A 17,638-nucleotide genomic window follows, 5' to 3' on the forward strand; every position below is an offset into this window, starting at 1 on the left:
GTGGGTGCATTCCTGGCAATGGTGGGTGCATTCCTGGCAATAGTGGCTGCATTCCCGGCAATGGTGGCTGCATTCCCGGCAATGGTGGCTGCATTCCCGGCAATGGTGGCTGCATTCCCGGCAATGGTGAGTGAATCCCTGGCAATGGTGTGTGAATCCCTGGCAATGGTGGCTGCATTCCCGGCAATGGTGAGTGAATTCTCTGGCAATGGTGGCTGCATTCCTGGCAATGGTGGCTGCATTCCTGGCAATGGTGGCTGCATTCCCGGCAATGGTGGCTGCATTCCCGGCAATGGTGAGTGAATCCCTGGCAATGGTGGGTGAATCCCTGGCAATGGTGGCTGCATTCCTGGCAATGGTGGCAGCATTCCCTGCAATGGTGAGTGAATTCCCGGCAATGGTGAGTGAATTCCCGGCAATGGTGGGTGAATTCCCTGGCAATGGTGGGTGCATCCCTGGCAATGGTGGCCGCTGCATTCCTAGCAATGGTGAGCGCTGCATTCCTAGCAATTGTGGGACTGCAGATAGACACTGATCCTTGTTTTACTTCACAGTTCTTTATTTAAAATTTTAAGTTTTTTTTCCTGAAGTTTTCTTAAAGTGAAGGTGCGTGTTATACGTCAATAAATATGGTGTATCCAAATAATACACTTGAGCTCATCTATTCACCACACACAGCCACAAATCAAGAGAATTCTTGTGGGGAAGTGTATTAGTGCTCGGATGGACACACTTAGACCAAATTTTAATGGGTCAAAGAATGTCAGGCAAAATGGTCGGCCCTCGCGCATGTTCAGTTCATCAAATCTGGCCCTCTTTGAAAAAAGTTTGGACATCCCTGCTATAAGCCCTATCCAACAAAAACCTATGTCCTTTTTGGGAAGATGCATGGGGTAAGAAGCCCATTCCCCTCAACATTGTGAGGGTCATTGTAAGGGTCTGGTTGGAATATTACAGCAGAACCCCACACAGTTTTTATCCTGTTTAGTTTTCTACCCACTGGCAGTGCCCAGCTGCTCAATTGCTAAATTTAGGATTTACAGACTTTCCGCTGGGTTTGCCAAAACCCCCGTTAACTAGACCAAGCCTGGGTTGCTTATCCACAATAATAAAGTGTACTTAAGATGGCAGTTGGATTTTAAGAGTTTCTGATTTCTCAAGATCCAGATTGTTTGGAATATAATGCAAGGTATAAAGCAGCACTTTTGTTAAGATATGTTCTGCCAGTAAAACTGTATGGTATGTTTGCCCCAATCAGATAAAACAAATAATAAAAGCAGGGCTTGGAGCTTTGGCTCCTCATTCCAGCCCAAATAAGCAGGTGGATGCTGAATAATACAACAACAGAAGGATGAAAAATATTGACAATGGCTTAACTTAAAGACTAAACACGCTTTTATGGCTTGATGACTGATAAGCTGCATTATTATACATTTTTATTTTTCTTAGCTACACTTTAAGGGAACTATTTATGTTATCATCAATTATTCCCACAACTTTCACCCAGGATTCACATATTTTCGATTTGGGTGCAATTGGAAAGAATATGTGAACACTGTAAATGTGTGACAACGTTTTATATAGTATACCCCTATTTGTGGTGGAGCTGTGTTCAATCTTCCATTGAGCTGATAAAGGTCTTCAAGTGGGAAGATTTACTCATATTCTAAAATTTCGCCTCTCTGTCAAAAACTTTAGAAAAAAAAATAGTAGTAGAAGGGTGTTGAACAGGGTCCGTGTAAACAGGCAAACATATTTCTTTCTGTATTCAGTTATACTTTGGTTGTGCATTTATCTACCACCCAATATATTTGTGCTAGCCTGAAAAATGTTGGACCATTATTCTAATAATCCACAGAAAGGAGAAATATCTTGATAAAGCAAAGTTTAGAAATATGTTTAGCAATTGCACAATTAATATACATAAGAACTAAATGTAAATTTTAGATTTGCACTTTAAACATAATTTTAGGGCTGCTGACATATCAGCTCTTCTGTTACACTCTCCCATGTATTGCACAATGACCTTAGGCAGAAACATTAATCATCTTCACTCCACTGTATCCAGGCGAGTGGAGCAGTAAAAACAGACTACTCATGTATGAGTGCAGTGGATGAAGTATACATACTTGAAGAGGATGGTACAAGTGTGCTGTGAAAACATATGTTTGTTTACACCTACTATACTGTCCCCTATTAATTCTGTTTGCAGCAATGTACTTACCAAGTATATCAGAAACATATACTCTGAAGGGCTATCACAGTGGTATTGATCTACTAATGTGCAATAATCACTACAGTCAAATTCTATGTTGAATGTTCTTTCTTCTTACACATTATTCCTTGTATAGTTGAAAAAAAACCTTGGAATTGGGATGTCAGTGTTAATAATGCCTCCAATTTTTTTGTACGTGCAGTACTTGTTATATAGTATTATTTTTTTTTTTCAACTGGGGAATGAGCTATTTTAAGCAGAAATTTGTTTTCAATTATCACCACCAGAAAACACAGAGCTGCTTGAGGAGGTCTCATAGGAGTTAAGTGTACCAACTCTAACTCCCCAAGAGTTAACTTTGAGGGACAAGAAGATTTCATTGTAAAATAGAAGTTTTAATAGTTTACTTTTATCAATTAACACAATAGAAAGTAACTGAGCAGAAATTAAATCCAAATCAAATCAATATTTGGAGTGACCAATCTTTGCCTTCAAAATAGCTTAAATTCCTCAAAGTACAAATGCACACAATTTTTGAAGGAACTCGGCAGGTAGGTTGTTCCAAACATCTTGGAGAACTAACCACAGATCTTCTGTGGGTGTAGGTTGCATCAAATCCTTCTGTCTCTTCATGTAATCCTAGATAAACTAAATGATGTTGAGACAGGACTCCGTGGAGGCCAAACCATCACTTCCAGAACGTCTTGCCTTTCTTTACTCTGAAGATAGTTCTTAATGACATTGACATGGGGTTGTTATCCTGCTGCAGAATAAATTTGGGGGCAACCACATGCCTCCCTGATGGTATGGCATGATAGATAAACATCTGTCTGTATTTCTCAGCATTGAGGACACCGTTGATCCTGACTAGGGCTGGGCTCAATGTTCGAGTCGAAGGTACGTTCGACTCAAACATCAGCTGTTAGTTTGTTCATAGAATAAACAAACATATGGGGCACTCGCGTTAATTCGCCCGCTGTGGTGTGCCCCAAAATGCACTGTGAGATCGCAGTGCATTGAGGGCTGCTGATTGGCCAAAGCATGCACCAGACCTGCATGCTTTGGCCAATCACAGAGCGATGTGCTGTGAAAGCCATGATTGGCCAAAGGCATGGTGCCATTGTCCAATCATGGCTCAGGGGTTCACGCAACACACTATATAAGGCTGCTGCTTACACGCCGGCCATTTATAGTGAATGAATGGAGATTAGGCAGGTAGTTAGTGTAATGCTCAGTCAGTCAGTGTAGCATATATAATACAGTTCAGAGTATATAGTGCAGTTAGTGTAGTATATAATATGCATTTCAGAGTATATAGTGCAGTTAGTGTAGGATATATAATACAGTTCAGAGTATGTAGTGCAGTCCATATAGTATAAATAATACAATTCAGAGTATATAGTGCAGTCCGTATAGTATATACAATAAACTGCAGAATATATAGTGTAATCAGTGTAGTATATATAATACAGTTCAGAGTATATAGTGCAATCTGTATAGTATATATAATACAGTTCAGAGTATATAGTGCAATCCGTATAGTATATAGACTACAGTTCATTACTACACTAAAAAGGGACCCATGGTCCCTGCCTGCAAAAGGAAGTTGCTAAGGCCTGGCTGAGCAGGGTCAGGCCTAACCATGCGGTGCCAGCTGTGTCTGGGAGCTCAAGCAAGTGCTGGAGGAGCAATGGTCTGTAGTAAGAGTTGTGCTGTAGGAAGAGAGATCTGTATATACCAAAGTGTATATAACTTGTTCCAATTCTTTGTTCTAAAAGTTGCCCCAATTGATTGTTCTAAAATTCACTGGGCATCCCATACTTCCTATACCCCATCGAAGTTCAATACCCTCAATAAAACAGAAGAAAACAAAGCTAATAGACTGTTCATTGCCTTTGAGTGATTGAGGACTTGAATGCCGGGCTGGGCAGGGCTACAGGTAGGCCACAACACTTAGTAGCCCGTACGGGGGTACCACTACATATAGAATACACTTCAGATTATATAGTGCAATCCATGTAGTATATATAATACAGTTCAGAGTATATAGTGCAGTCAGTGTAGTATATATAATACAGTTCAGAGTATATAGTGTAGTCCGTGTAGTATATATAATACAATTCAGAATATATAGTGCAGTCAGTGTAGTATATCTAATACAGTGGTGAATATATAGTGCAGTCAGTGTAGTATATATAATACAGTGCACGGTGTATAGTGCAGTGCAGAGTATACAATACAGTGTATTGAAGTGGTTAAGGGGAACCCTATAACAGAATTTTTATAAGGGGAACTCCATGTCATATTTTTTTTTTTAAAGTTAGCGTGGGACCCCCTAAAATCTATACCAGACCCTTATCCAAGCAAGCAGGCTGGCAGGCCAGGAAAGGGGGAGGGACGAGCGAGCGCCCCCCCCCCCCTGAACCATACCAGGCCTCTTGCTCTCAACATGGGGAGAGTGCATGGGGACAAAGGCCTCTTCCCGACAACCCTGGCCAGTGGTTGTCAGGGCCTGTGGGCGGGAGGCTTAACAGAATCTGGAAGCTCCCTTTAACAAGAGAACCCCCTGATCCCAGCCGCCCTATGTGAATGGGCATCGGGCACATTGTACCCCTACCCATTCACCAAAACAAGTGTTCCACAATGTCCATCCATCTTCAAACATGCTGCCCGACGGACCCAAAAAAATAGAAAAAATCTGAAAAAGCTCCACCTCGATGGGAGGCCTCCCAGTTGACAGCTGTTATATAGGCAAGGGTGGGGCCACCCGGTGACTTAACCGAGTGAGCCCACCCCCTTCTGACATCATGTGACATCAAAAGGTCATCTGGTTACATCAGCAGGTGGCTCCGCCATTGGCTATATAAGAGCTGTCAAAGCGAAAAGACAGCAGTCGCCGGAAGGCCTCCAATGGAGGTGGAATTTTTAAAAACAATTTCTATTTTTGGGTCCGTCAGGTGGCATGATTGATGATGGATGTATATCATGGGACATTTGTGGAAATTGTAAAAAACTGCCTGTTTACTTTTTGACACTTTTTTTGGTTAATGGGTAGGGGTACAATGTACTGGATACCCTTTCACATGGGGGGGGGGCGGGATCTGGAAGACCCAGAGGGCCTGGTATGGACTGGGGGGGACCCTATGCAGTTTTTTTCCTTGATTTTTCATCTATACTGCTGGGAGCTGGCAATACATTACAGCCGCAAGCAAGTTTAGATTACATTTTTTCCTTTAGAAATGTCATTATTGCTGTGGCATGTTCTACACATCACACAGATGTGCCACTTTACAGGCAGACTAAGGGGGCACCCCAGGCATGATATTTAAACAATTATTTAATTTTTATTGTTTCACTTTAAGCATTATTAAAATCACTGCTCCTGAAAAAATTATTGTTTTAAAAACTTTTTTTGCATTGATAAATGTCCCCCATACCCGGGTCCCCATACACTTTTTATGGCAATAACTTGCATATAAGCCTTTAAAATTTAGACTTGATTTGATTGATTAATTTGATTTTTAATATTTGTGTCCCATAGACTTTAATAGGGTTTGCATGTTCGCCAAAACTTTTTGTCTGTTCGAGGTGTTCTGGTGTGAACCGAACCAGTTCACCGGTTGTACTGCAGACATTCATTATTGCACGACTCTCCAGCTCTTTAGCGACTGCCTCCTGTTACATCCAAATATTTTACATTTTGACTAATCAGTCCAAAGCACCTGCTGTGATTTGTCTGAAGCCCAGTGCCTATGTTTCCATGCACAGTTCAGTTGCTTAGCCTTGTCTCCAAGTTGAAGGTATGGCTTTTTGGCTGCAATTCTTCCATGAAGACCACTTCACGAAACATTACTGCCAGACCACTGCATTTACAGTCCTCAACATTGCAAATTTTTTGTGCTTCCTCAAAAGAGCTTGAACAGCACATCTTGAAATGCACCTGGGACATAAAGCGGTCTTCCACTACCTCAAATTAGTAGCAGAGTTTGGATGTTCTTAACCCAGTTTTAATTCTCCTACACAGATGTTTATGTGCCAGTTAATGTTGATGTGCCAACCACTCTGCTCTGTCCCTCCACCGCCAGGCAGTAGCTTCTCTTGCAGAGCTCTACTTCCTACATGTGTGGCTGGTGTCTGACGCCATTTAGCCAAGCCCACCCATGCGAAAACATCCCCCCTTCCTGTTTCAAACGGGGAAGCGAATCTCCCGTGTGAGCGGCGGCATCATGGTGGGCGGCTGGGGGGGGTAAATCCTCCGCTCGGTGAGCGGACACGACTTGTCCAAGAAAAACTTTTTTCCTAAAGAAAAAGAGGCAGCTTCAGAATGGTGAGTGCTCAATACAGCCTCCAGTGGTGACACATAGACATGACAACATACTACATAGGAGAGATTACCTCCCCTACCTTTCCTCACAGCAGGGTTTGTCAGAGATAAAAAAAAAAAAAAAACAATGTTCGCCCTTCACTTCAGGCTCCGAGACCTTAAAAGGAAACCTTCAGGAACAGGGGTGCACTCAGGTAATCCCGCAATCCATCCTGGACCTGCGAGAAAGATCCTGCCAGTAAACTGTTATTGGCCTTACTACTAAAAAGTACTGGATCTCAGGGCCCAGCTTAAAAGCATTCGCAAGCAAAACCTCGTGTCTTCGGATGACGAGGCCCGGGTGCCATTCATTTAGTCCATTACGGAGACATCAGAACGGATCCGGTCAGGATGGCTGGCTCACATCAAAGGATTACTGCCCGTGGAGCTCAGTACACACATCCTTACACGTGCCCAACACCTTAGAAACTGGTGAAAAAACTGAGGACTCCCAGTAATGGGAAGGGTTATATGGGGGAATTCACGCCTTAAGGGGCGTGCCAGTGTCCAGCACCTGATATGCCGATATAACCCACATAGTTATTTCTATGGCTCTGTGTCCCCTGATGTAAGAAAATAAAGTATTGTTGCTCTACATAAAGATGGCCTAGGCTATAAGAAGATTGCCAAGACCCTGAAACTGAGCTGCAGTACAATGGCCAAGACCATACAGCAGTTTAGCAGGACAGATTCCATTCAGAACAGGCCTCGCCATGGTCGACCAAAGAAGTTGAGTGCACATGCTCAGTGTCATATCCAGAGGTTGTCTTTAGGAAATAGACGTATGAGTGCTGCCAGCTTTGCTGCAGAGGTTGAAGGGTGGGGGGTCAGCCTGTCACTGCTCAGACCATACGCCATACACTGCATCAAATTGGTCTGCATGGCTGTTGTTCCAGAAGGAAGCCTCTTCTAAGGATGATGCACAAGAAAGCCTGCAAACTGTTTGCTGAAGACAAGCAGACTAAGGACATGGATTACTGGAACCATGTCCCATGATCTGATGAGACCAAGATAAACTTATTTGGTTCAGATGGTGTCAATCGTGTGTCGTGGCATCCAGGTGAGGATTACAAAGACAAGTGTGTCTTGCCTGCAGTCAAGCATGGTGGTGGGAGTGTCATGGTCTGGGGCTGCATGAGTGTTGTCGGCACTGGGGAGCTACAGTTCATTGAGGGAACCATGAATGCCAACGTGTACTGTGACATACCGAAGCAGAGCATGATCCTCTCCTTTCAGAGACTGGGCCGCAAGGCAGTATTCCAACATTACAACCCCAAAGACACCTTCAAGATGAGCACTGTCTTGCTAAAGAAGCTGAGAGAAAAGGTAATGGACTGGCCAAGCATGTCTCCAGACCTAAACCCTATTGAGCATCTGTGGGGCATCCTCAAACAAAAGGTGGAGGAGCTCAAGGTCTCTAACATCCACCAGCTTCCGTGATGTTGTCATGGAGGAGTGGAAGAGGACTCCAGTGGCAACTTGTGAAGCTCTGGTGAACTCCATGCCCAAAATGGTTAAGGCAGTGCTGGAAAATAATGGTGGCCACACAAAATATTGACTCTTTGGGCCCAATTTGGACAATTTCACTTAGGGGTGTACTCATTTTTGTTGCCAGCGGTTTAGACATCAATGGCTGTATGTTGAATTATTTTGAGGAGACAGCAAATTGACACTGTTATACAAGCTGTACACTCACTACTTTATATTGTAGCAACGTGTGATTTCTTCAGTGTTGTCACATGAAAAGAGGAAAAATGTAAGGATTGTATTCACTTTTGTGAGATAATATATATATATATATATATATATATATATATATATATATATATATACATATACACACACATTATATATATATATATATATATATATATATATTTATATAAATAAAAGTATATTGACCTAAATGGAATTCCATGATGTTAAGTTTTATTTACAGTATATTCCATAACTTTTACAGTAATTGAGTTAATTCCCTATAAAGTGGCTACACCAGTGTAGAGGGAGATAATACTCAAACACCCCTATATTACAAGGTCCAGAAGGCTAATAAAACACATTAGACTTCCTAATTTTTATTTTTATAGCATTTTAATAATAAATTGTAATGTCATTCTGGTAAATACTATACGGGTTTTCTGATTGCGGAGCGTTGTCATATTGAACATACATGTACTCATGATAATTGGCATTAAGGGTGTATCTACTGGGTATTTTAAAACATGGCAGCACACCTTCAGCACACCCCACAGACCTTTTGTGTGAGTGGAGGTAGTTCTGTAACACTCTCTCCAGGAATACGAAAAAGCTGGTGTGATAGCAGGTGCAGGCTCTGATTTTACTATCTGAACTATAAAGTAATATAAAGAATCATTAATGAGGGCTACTGACTCTTGCAACATCAGACTGGACTTAAAGTACATGTAAACCCAGTAAACAAATTTTCATATAAGGTTTAACCTGTCAATATAATTACAAAAGTAATTTTTGATCATTTCAAATATTTGCGCACTTTGTACAGGTACTTCGTGTTATAGGGTGACAACTATCTGTCCTTGTCTCCCAGTTGTGCTCCTACATTGTAACCCTGTGACATTGTCATCTGATATTGACTACTAGAGGCTGTTACAACACACATCAACCAGGCATGGTCCACTGTTTTCACCATCAGTAAACCAATCCTGAGAAATGCCATGTAGCCATCCCTGAATTACATGTAGACAGGAATTGTCTGCAGGAGATTATTAACACGGAGATGCAAAAAGCCGGAAAAAAGGTGAGCACAAGTTTTTTTATGACAAACTAAACATGGTAAATATCCATCATACAAAGTGGCTAAAGCAAAGTAATTGTTATTCAGTTAAGGTTTACATCTACTTTAATCCTCTAGCATTCTGGACTTTGTACTATAGAAAAGACAGGGCAGACTCCACTTAAGTATATTTTCACTTTTAAATCCTTATAAGTTACTTATTGTTTTGTGGATCTGTTTTTGTTACCTGCACAGTTGACCTGCTCCAACAATCACTGTTAGGCCGCGTACACACGGGCGGATTGTCTGTCCAACTTAGTCCGCTGAACCGTGTTTCAGCGGACAATCCGCTCGTGTGTGGGCTTCAGCGGACTTTTTCAGCGGACTGTCTGACGAACAAAGTCTTACGGAATTTCCGAAATTTTGTCCATTCAAACTTGGTTTTGTCCGTCCAAACTTGGTTTCAGCGGACAGTCCGCTCGTGTGTAGGCAAGTTGGACGGACTAAGTATGGCGCATGCTCAGAAAGGATTTACACGGCCGAAGGTTGCATTGCAGTGTATAGGACGTCGTTTTTCTAGTCCCGTCGTACGTGCTGTACACGTCATCGCGCACGCTTTCAGCGGACTGTCTGCTCATCGTGTGTGGTCAAGTCCGTTCATGCAAATTTTGAACGGACTGTCTGTCGGATTGTCTGACGAACTTAGTTGGGCAGACAATCCGCCCGTGTGTACGCGGCCTTAGGGGCTGATTTACTGGAGAGTGCAAAATCTGGTGCAGTTCTACAAAGAAACCAATCAACTTCCAGGTTTTATTGTCAAAGCTTAATTGAACAAGCTGAAGTTAGAAGCTGATTGGCTACCATGCACAGCTGCATCCAGGTTGTGCACTCTCCAGTTTTAGTAAATCAACCCTTTAGTCTGCTGGTGCTTATATTGTTGTCCTATGAGATAGAAAATCTCTGAACAGGATAAAGCTGAGAGTATGGATGTCACAATAGGGATCGGTTAGGTTTGCAGGCGGTGCTTTCATATTACGATGTGATCTGCAAAAATGTAGGCTGTAGTCATCCTAAGTGTTCTTGCTTTTGTGTGTGTTTCTAATTTCAAGTTGCTTGCTGTTTTTTAGAAGAGTTAACTTTTAAGGCTGGCCACACATTATGCAATTTTCTTTTTTACAATTTTCCTTTAGCCACTTTCCCCGAAAGCTCCCTTGCAGGCTTGCTCCCTAGTTCCGCTGCTGCATCCATTGACACAGACAGTGGGACACGGCCCAGCTCCCGTGTCACTGTATTTGATTGACAGCAGCGGGAGTCAATGGCTCCTGCTGTTATCAATCTGTCTAATGAGGAGAGAGACAGCGGCTGGAGCGCTTGTGCACATTGCTGGATCAGATCGGGCTCAGGTAAGAAAAAGGGGGGGGGGGGTCTGGGGGGAGTTACAGCACAGAAGGTTTTTCACCTTAATGCATTAAAGTGAAAAACCTTGAGGCTTTACAACCACTTTAAGTTATGAATATTTAGCAGTCCATCTAATCACTAGGGTGCATGTGCTAGTTGTGTCAGCTGGGGAAGTGATAACTATTTTAGACAACCTTTGTTTCCCAAGTTCTTGCTTAGGTCTAAGTGTGGTACTATAGGTCTGGGAGGGTATCCATAGATGTCTTCCCAGAACTCCGCCCCCTAAACACCACCTGAGCCGCACAGCGGGAGCCACCTCATCAGGCCAGCCTCATCAATGGCCATTAGTTCCGCGTCATCAGTGCCCATCAATGCAGCTTATTAGTGCCTATCAGTGCAACCTCATCAGTGCCCATCAGTGCAGCCTCATCAGTGCAGCCTCATCAGTCCCCTAAAGTGCAGACTCATCAGCGCCCATAAGTGCAGACTCATCAGCGCCCATAAGTGCAGACTCATCAGCGCCCATAAGTGCAGACTCATCAGCGCCCATAAGTGCAGCTTCACCAGCGCACATCAGTAAAGAAGAAAAACCCAGAGGTGATTAAATGCCACCAAAAGAAAGCTCTATATAAAAAAAAATAATAATTTGGGTACAGCATTGCATGACTGCACAATTTTCATTCAAAGTACGATAGCACTGAAAGGTGAAAATAGGCCTGGGAAAGAAGGGGTGAAAGTGCCCTGTATTTAAGTAGTTAAAGAGAGGTGCTGCATGACTGTATGAGGGAAATTTACAGAAGAACTTTTTCAGCTCATCCTCCTAAGGACCTGTTACCGCTAGGTCCTTGGTTCTTCAGGATCCAAGAATCTATGATTTGTACTGATCTGCTCCACATCTGTCTTGCCATTGTCTCCAAAAAATGGTTTAGTTTTATTTAGAGAGCATCTGATGCCCATCTCTTGTATTACCACCTGGAGAAGAACAAACCTAAGGTGGATGTTACTAAAGCAGTTCACCGGGCTTTTTTCTCAGAAAATAGGTGCAGGAACTCAACCACGACCCCCCAAAACCAATCTTTCCTCCACACACACCCTCCAAACTGCATCAAATAGTGGACGTGGTCAAATTTCTCTAAGGGTCTTAAAGGGACATTAAATACCAAGAGTGCATTACGTACAGAGTGCCGATTTCGGGGGTAGTGGGATTTTGCACACAGAGTTCAGAGTTCCAGGGTGTGCTACATACAGAGTGCAGAGTTCAGGGGTGCACTACACACAGTGTGCAGAGTTCCAGGGTGTGCTATGTGCAGAATTTGCAGTTGTGTATGTACACAGTGCAGAGTTCATGCGGTGCACTAAACACAGTGCAAAGTTAAGGGGTGCACTACATACAGAGTGCAGAGTTTAGCCTTCTTCCGCAGCTGCTTACCTCTGCACCCCCCATCCACATCTCACTTTCACCCCTCTTCAGCTCTGACCTCTGCATGCAACCCCCCTTCCATTGGTCCCATCTTCTCCCTCCCTCCTTAAAAGCTCCACCATTTTCCACATGTCTTACTTGTGTTGCTGTATTAAACTGAAACACCTTGTTGGCTCTAGTACCTCCCCACATACTGTAGGTGGCTCCTCTCTCACTTGTAGGGAGATGATCCAGTGGGGGAGTTGGGATATGCTCTGCACCTGCATCTTCTTTGTCCACTTAGGAGATCAGATCTCTGGGAGCCATTGAGAGACAAGCTGTCCCTTGTAAACACAGAAGCCGGGCTTCAATATTTACAAGTAATAGTGGTGAGCAGAGAGCAGAGGGCCTGAGCCAGAGCTCCACCAAGTTCCAGCTGAAAAAAAAGCCCTGAGTTTATATATTTTACTATCTGATGGTCGTTAGCTGTCACACACGTGGTAAAGAGTGTTGTACTAATATCTACATTTAGGAAAACGTACACGTCTTCATGGACAATTCCATAAATGTCATTCATACATTTATGATAAAGACTTTAAAGGATGACCAAGTGCAGGACAACAGCACTATGTTGTCCTGCACTTGGTGTTTTTTTCGCCTTCCTCTGGATCAATTGTGGGCATAAAATTGGGTATTTCGATTGCACGATTATTTTTTATTTTATTTATTTGTTTTTAAGGTTGAACTGGATGGACTTGTGTCTTTTTTCAACCTGACTAACTATGTAACTATGTAACTATGTGTTCATTAGCTGTTAAACACAGTGCAAAGAGCATTGTACTAATGTTTACATTTAGAAAACTTACATGTCTCCATGAACCAATCCATAGATGTCAGTCATACTTTTATGATAAAGACTTTTAAGGATGACCAAGTGCAGGACAACAACAACGGCAGGAAGTCCCCATCCAAGTAGAAAGAAGATCAGGTGACGCTTCTCTGCATGTTCATCGTTCATCACCAGAATATACCAGAAGTTTACTGCCTGAAAAATAATGCAGATATCACATTCATATTTTAAGATCCAACTCTGAAGCTTTGTAATACATTTACATAACCATTTTATCAAAGTATTTGTAGTTTTTACACAAATACAAATTATCACAAAATTCCCCTTACACAATATATAAAAATCAATATTGCATAATAAATCTGAAAGTGATTGGAGTGGAACTATACTGAAATAAGTCTTAACAGCACACGTCCTGTGTCAACACGACTGTTCCAGTTATCCATCAGGCTGAATATTTTTATATTTCTTACCAGAATGTCCCTCTATAAAAATTGAGGCATAAATAAATAAAACGTAAAAAAAAAAACAGTTTTGGGTGGGGTTTAGGAAGTACAGAGTGTGCTTTTATTTACCTTTGTCACCCTCACACTGTCTCCACCTTTATCAGTACTGGTCATATTCTAATTCACACTATTCTGAAATACACTATTAAAACAGAAGAAGTTCTACAGGCGTCCTAATTTTTCTACACTGAAAATATTCATAATGTCATTGAAAAATCTGGCCACCTCTGGTCTTATTAAACAGTACATAGCCATTAAAAAATCTGACAGAAGATTATAATATATACAGTAATTATATTTCACTAATGCAAGACTACACCAGAAATCAAAGTAACAAGAAAGAACTAATGTCGGTATTCCATATTCAAGAGATTGCAATCTGTTTTTAAATTGTATGGCTACCCTAATTCATACACATTCAAAGTAGCTTGGATGACTTTTAAATAAAATATCTAAAAATAAAAGATTTGCTGTGAATTTATTAAGACTGCAGAAGTCACTTAGCCTTGTATGTACTTGCCATATGTTGTATACACACTAAAGATATGACAAATACTTCACAGTTTCAACAATCAAACATTGTGCTGCAGATTTCATTCCACATCCCACGGAAACTCTGCTAAACAGTCTTACGTAATATGAAACATTCCCATTTCTGTTCAGTAAAAAAAAATGTAATCTTGTAATTAACATTGTCCTAGTTGTTCTAGTTCTTAAAAGTGTGTTTCACATACTTCTATTAGGTTGACCTAAAGTCAAAGTGTGAGCATTGCTGTAAGGCAGGGGTGCCCAACCAGTGGCCCGCGGAGCCCTCTAATGTGGCCCGCAACCCCCTGCTCTGTGATGGAATAAATTAGAATAACTGTTATTAAAGGTAGGTTTGTTACTAAAATAATAGTGTATATTTGGGCATATCTGTTCTGCAGTCGCTTAAGTGGCCCTTGCTCTTCAAAAGGTTGGGCACCTCTGCTGTAAGGAGTATATATAAATATACATTGTTCCTAAACAGTACCATGGAAAAATCCAATTATGCCTTAAATTTCCCCCCTGAAAAGCAGTGTACATTCTTTGCCTAGGTACTGCTGTACTTTGAGCCCCATAACTGTATAAACTTGAGATCTAATGCACTGCTGCCTCTGACTGCTAGTCTAAGGAAATTTGGAGTGAGATTTGGGGATGTCTCTGTGCTGCTTACAGTTCTCCATGCTGGAGAGAAAGCAGTACCTGAAGACCTATAGTTCAAGAATATCCATGCTTCTACTCCATTGATTTTGCCAATCTGTGTTCACTGATGTTTCTTCACCATTACCCCTCAAGTCATTAGGTGCCAGCTCTGACAAAGTCATGCTCATTCAATATGATGGCCACTAGGCTTGTGCAATTAGTTTCGTAACGAATCGAAATTCGGCCGAATTTTGCATCTTTCGGACATTCGGATGCATCCGAATGTCCGAATAAAAAAATAACAAATTACAACGAATACGAAAGAAATATAACGAATGAATTCGAATGAATTCGACATGATTCGAAATTATTTCAACCGCATTCGAAATTATTTCAACATGATTCGACATTATTTCAACTGCATTCAAAATTATTTCAACATGATTCGACATTATTTCAACCGCATTCGAAAATATTTTGTGACCCGACTTTAGGGCCATGTATCTCGGGGTCACTTGGTGCTAGACACTTCAGATTTGGATATGTTGTAGTGCTAGTATTATTGTGTTTGCATACCAAATTTGGGGGTTTCTAGCTATAAGTGACCCCGAGATATGTGGCCCCAAAATCGGGTTGCAAAATGTTATTAGTTATTAGAGCAGAGAATGACATTTTGCGACCCGATTTTGGGGCCACATATCTCGGGGTCACTTATAGCTAGAAACCCCAAATTTGGTATGCAAACACAATGGTACTAGAACTACAACATATCCAAATGAAGTGTCTAGCACCAAGTGACCCCGAGATACATGGCCCTAAAGTCGGGTCACAAAATATTTTCGAATGCGGTTGAAACAACCCCGAGATAAGTGGCCCCAAAATCGGGTCGCAAAATGTCATTCTCTGCTCTATTAACTAATAACATTTTGCGACCCGATTTTGGGGCCACATATCTCGGGGTCACTTATAGCTAGAAACCCCAAATTTGGTATGCAAACACAATAATACTAGCACTACAACATATCCAAATTTTCTAGCACCAAGTGACCCCGAGATACATGGCCCTAAAGTCGGGTCACAAAATATTTTCGAATGTGGTTGAAATAATGTCGAATCATGTTGAAATCATTTCGAATACGGTAGAAATATTTTCGAATTTCGTTGAAATATTTTCGAATGTGGCCGATTTTTCGAATTCGGTAGAAAACTAAATGAAATCCGAAAATGAATTTAAGTAAGTTAACGAATATAACTAAATGAAATTAATGAATTAACGAATTAAAACGAAACGAAACAAATTTTTTCCTTTTGCACATGTCTAACGGCCACATTTACAAAGAGACAGTGTGCAGAACAAAGCATGAAGGGTCAGTAATGAGGAAAATATCAGCATCAGTAATTCTATAAGTAATACTGGTGACCAGTTCTTTAGCATCTGCTTGCTTTATTTGGAAACAGCTTTGACTTGTTTATAGTGATTGGAGTGGATGCCTGTTGTTACTAAGAGTGTGAATTGGAACAGAACATTGTTAGGCCATAGCACTAGACAGGTGCATCTCATGGAGGAAGCACACCAGGGACCAGGACCCTGAAGAACATTACACAATTGCAAACTTGGTTGGGTTGGGGCGGTGGTGGATAGAGGACAAAGTCACCCTCTTATCATGTAGCATGCAGCAAGTGACCAGGGCTACCATGACATATGGGCCCCAGATGTTTGGTGGACTATTAGAGCCCTATCATGCAAACACGGAGAAGACACAGGGCCCTGTTCAAAGAGATTGCCCAGGTGTTGGTGGGTCATTGCTATAGTGACTAGGAAAATGGTGATTGAAAGGTTTATGACCTGCTTTTTGTGCACACTAAGCAGAAATAGAGTTCTGCATGGGCTGTGTACTATCAGTGGTCTGCAAGTTAGGCCTTAGTCAATCCTATTCTGAAGCGGCCTTCTAGTGGAGTGTGTGGGTGACGCAAGTCAAGGTCAGCTCTGCTTTCAAGTGGTGTTTGCCATAATTAACCCTGTCTGTACTGTGCTGGCAGATAGTTGTGAACTAGATTTGAATATTGTCTGTCCTATCAAAGTGTGCAAAATTTAGAAGCTGGGCTTCTCCATTTTATGTTAATGAGAACTGGATTCTGACAGTCCCCGGTCTTAATTCGGTCAAATCACAGTGAAATTCTGGTTAAATTCTTGAAGTCAGCCATGAAACCTTCTCCTAAATGAAATCTAAAAGGTACAAAATATTTATTTTTTATTTAGGTATGCTGCGTAAATGGGAACACATAAAAAAACATATAGTGGGGTTTTCTCAAACTTTATACTTTATTTTATCAAAAAATACTTTTTTTTTGCTGCCTAAACATTCTATATCGGAATGGCCATGAATATTTGGACCTGAGTTATACTTGTGTTACAGTGCTCAGTCCATCCAAAAAAAGTCAGTTCAGTCAAATTATTTTGATTGTAGGCTGATGCTGCAGGTTTAATTCACTTGTCTTTTATATTTCTCAGTGGCTTCAGCTACAAGAATTTAATACCAGAGTAACTCCTTTTGTTTGCCATGAAGAGGGGCATCCTTATAATCGCCTTGAAAAGGGGTCAGAGATGGAAATTCAGATGCTAAGACCTTGCCAAATGATTCCACAAGGTAAATGAGAAGCCAGTGGTTCATTCAACCTGTTTTCTGACAACTAAAACATCACCACCAGGGTGGAATGATTCTTGTAGACTTACTTTTTTACATCTTAACATAAAGTTTCTGTCATATAAGAAAATGTATACGTGTAAAATAAAAATATCCTTTAAAGCAAAGCTTTGCTTTGTTTTTTAGGGCTACTAAATTCTCTCCATTCCCTCCATTCACTGGCAGGAACCAAAGGATATAACCGGTGCTGCATAAACAGAGAAGTTTATAGTTCTCTACGAATAATGACTTCAGCAACTCATAACTTCCACTACATTTTTCTTTGGTCTCTGTGGCTGAACAAAGC

The 17,638-nt window shown here is 41.4% G+C and overlaps 1 protein-coding gene across 2 annotated transcripts in view; it reads right to left on the reverse strand.

Moving 5' to 3' along the window:
* Window positions 1–17,638, reverse strand: part of ADGRV1 (adhesion G protein-coupled receptor V1) — a 710,193-nt gene that overhangs the window by 97,272 nt on the left and 595,283 nt on the right. For both annotated transcript variants that reach the window (XM_077462401.1, XM_077462400.1), the window contains one exon: window positions 12,994–13,172. In XM_077462401.1, coding sequence (XP_077318527.1) covers window positions 12,994–13,172 — 179 coding nt within the window. The remainder of the gene's footprint in view (window positions 1–12,993; window positions 13,173–17,638) is intronic.

The sequence above is a fragment of the Lithobates pipiens genome, unplaced genomic scaffold (assembly GCF_037356315.1).
Source record: "Lithobates pipiens isolate NorthernLeopardFrog02 unplaced genomic scaffold, aLitPip1_a1.2 Scaffold_3, whole genome shotgun sequence".
In the NCBI taxonomy this organism is placed as follows: Eukaryota; Metazoa; Chordata; class Amphibia; order Anura; family Ranidae; genus Lithobates; species Lithobates pipiens.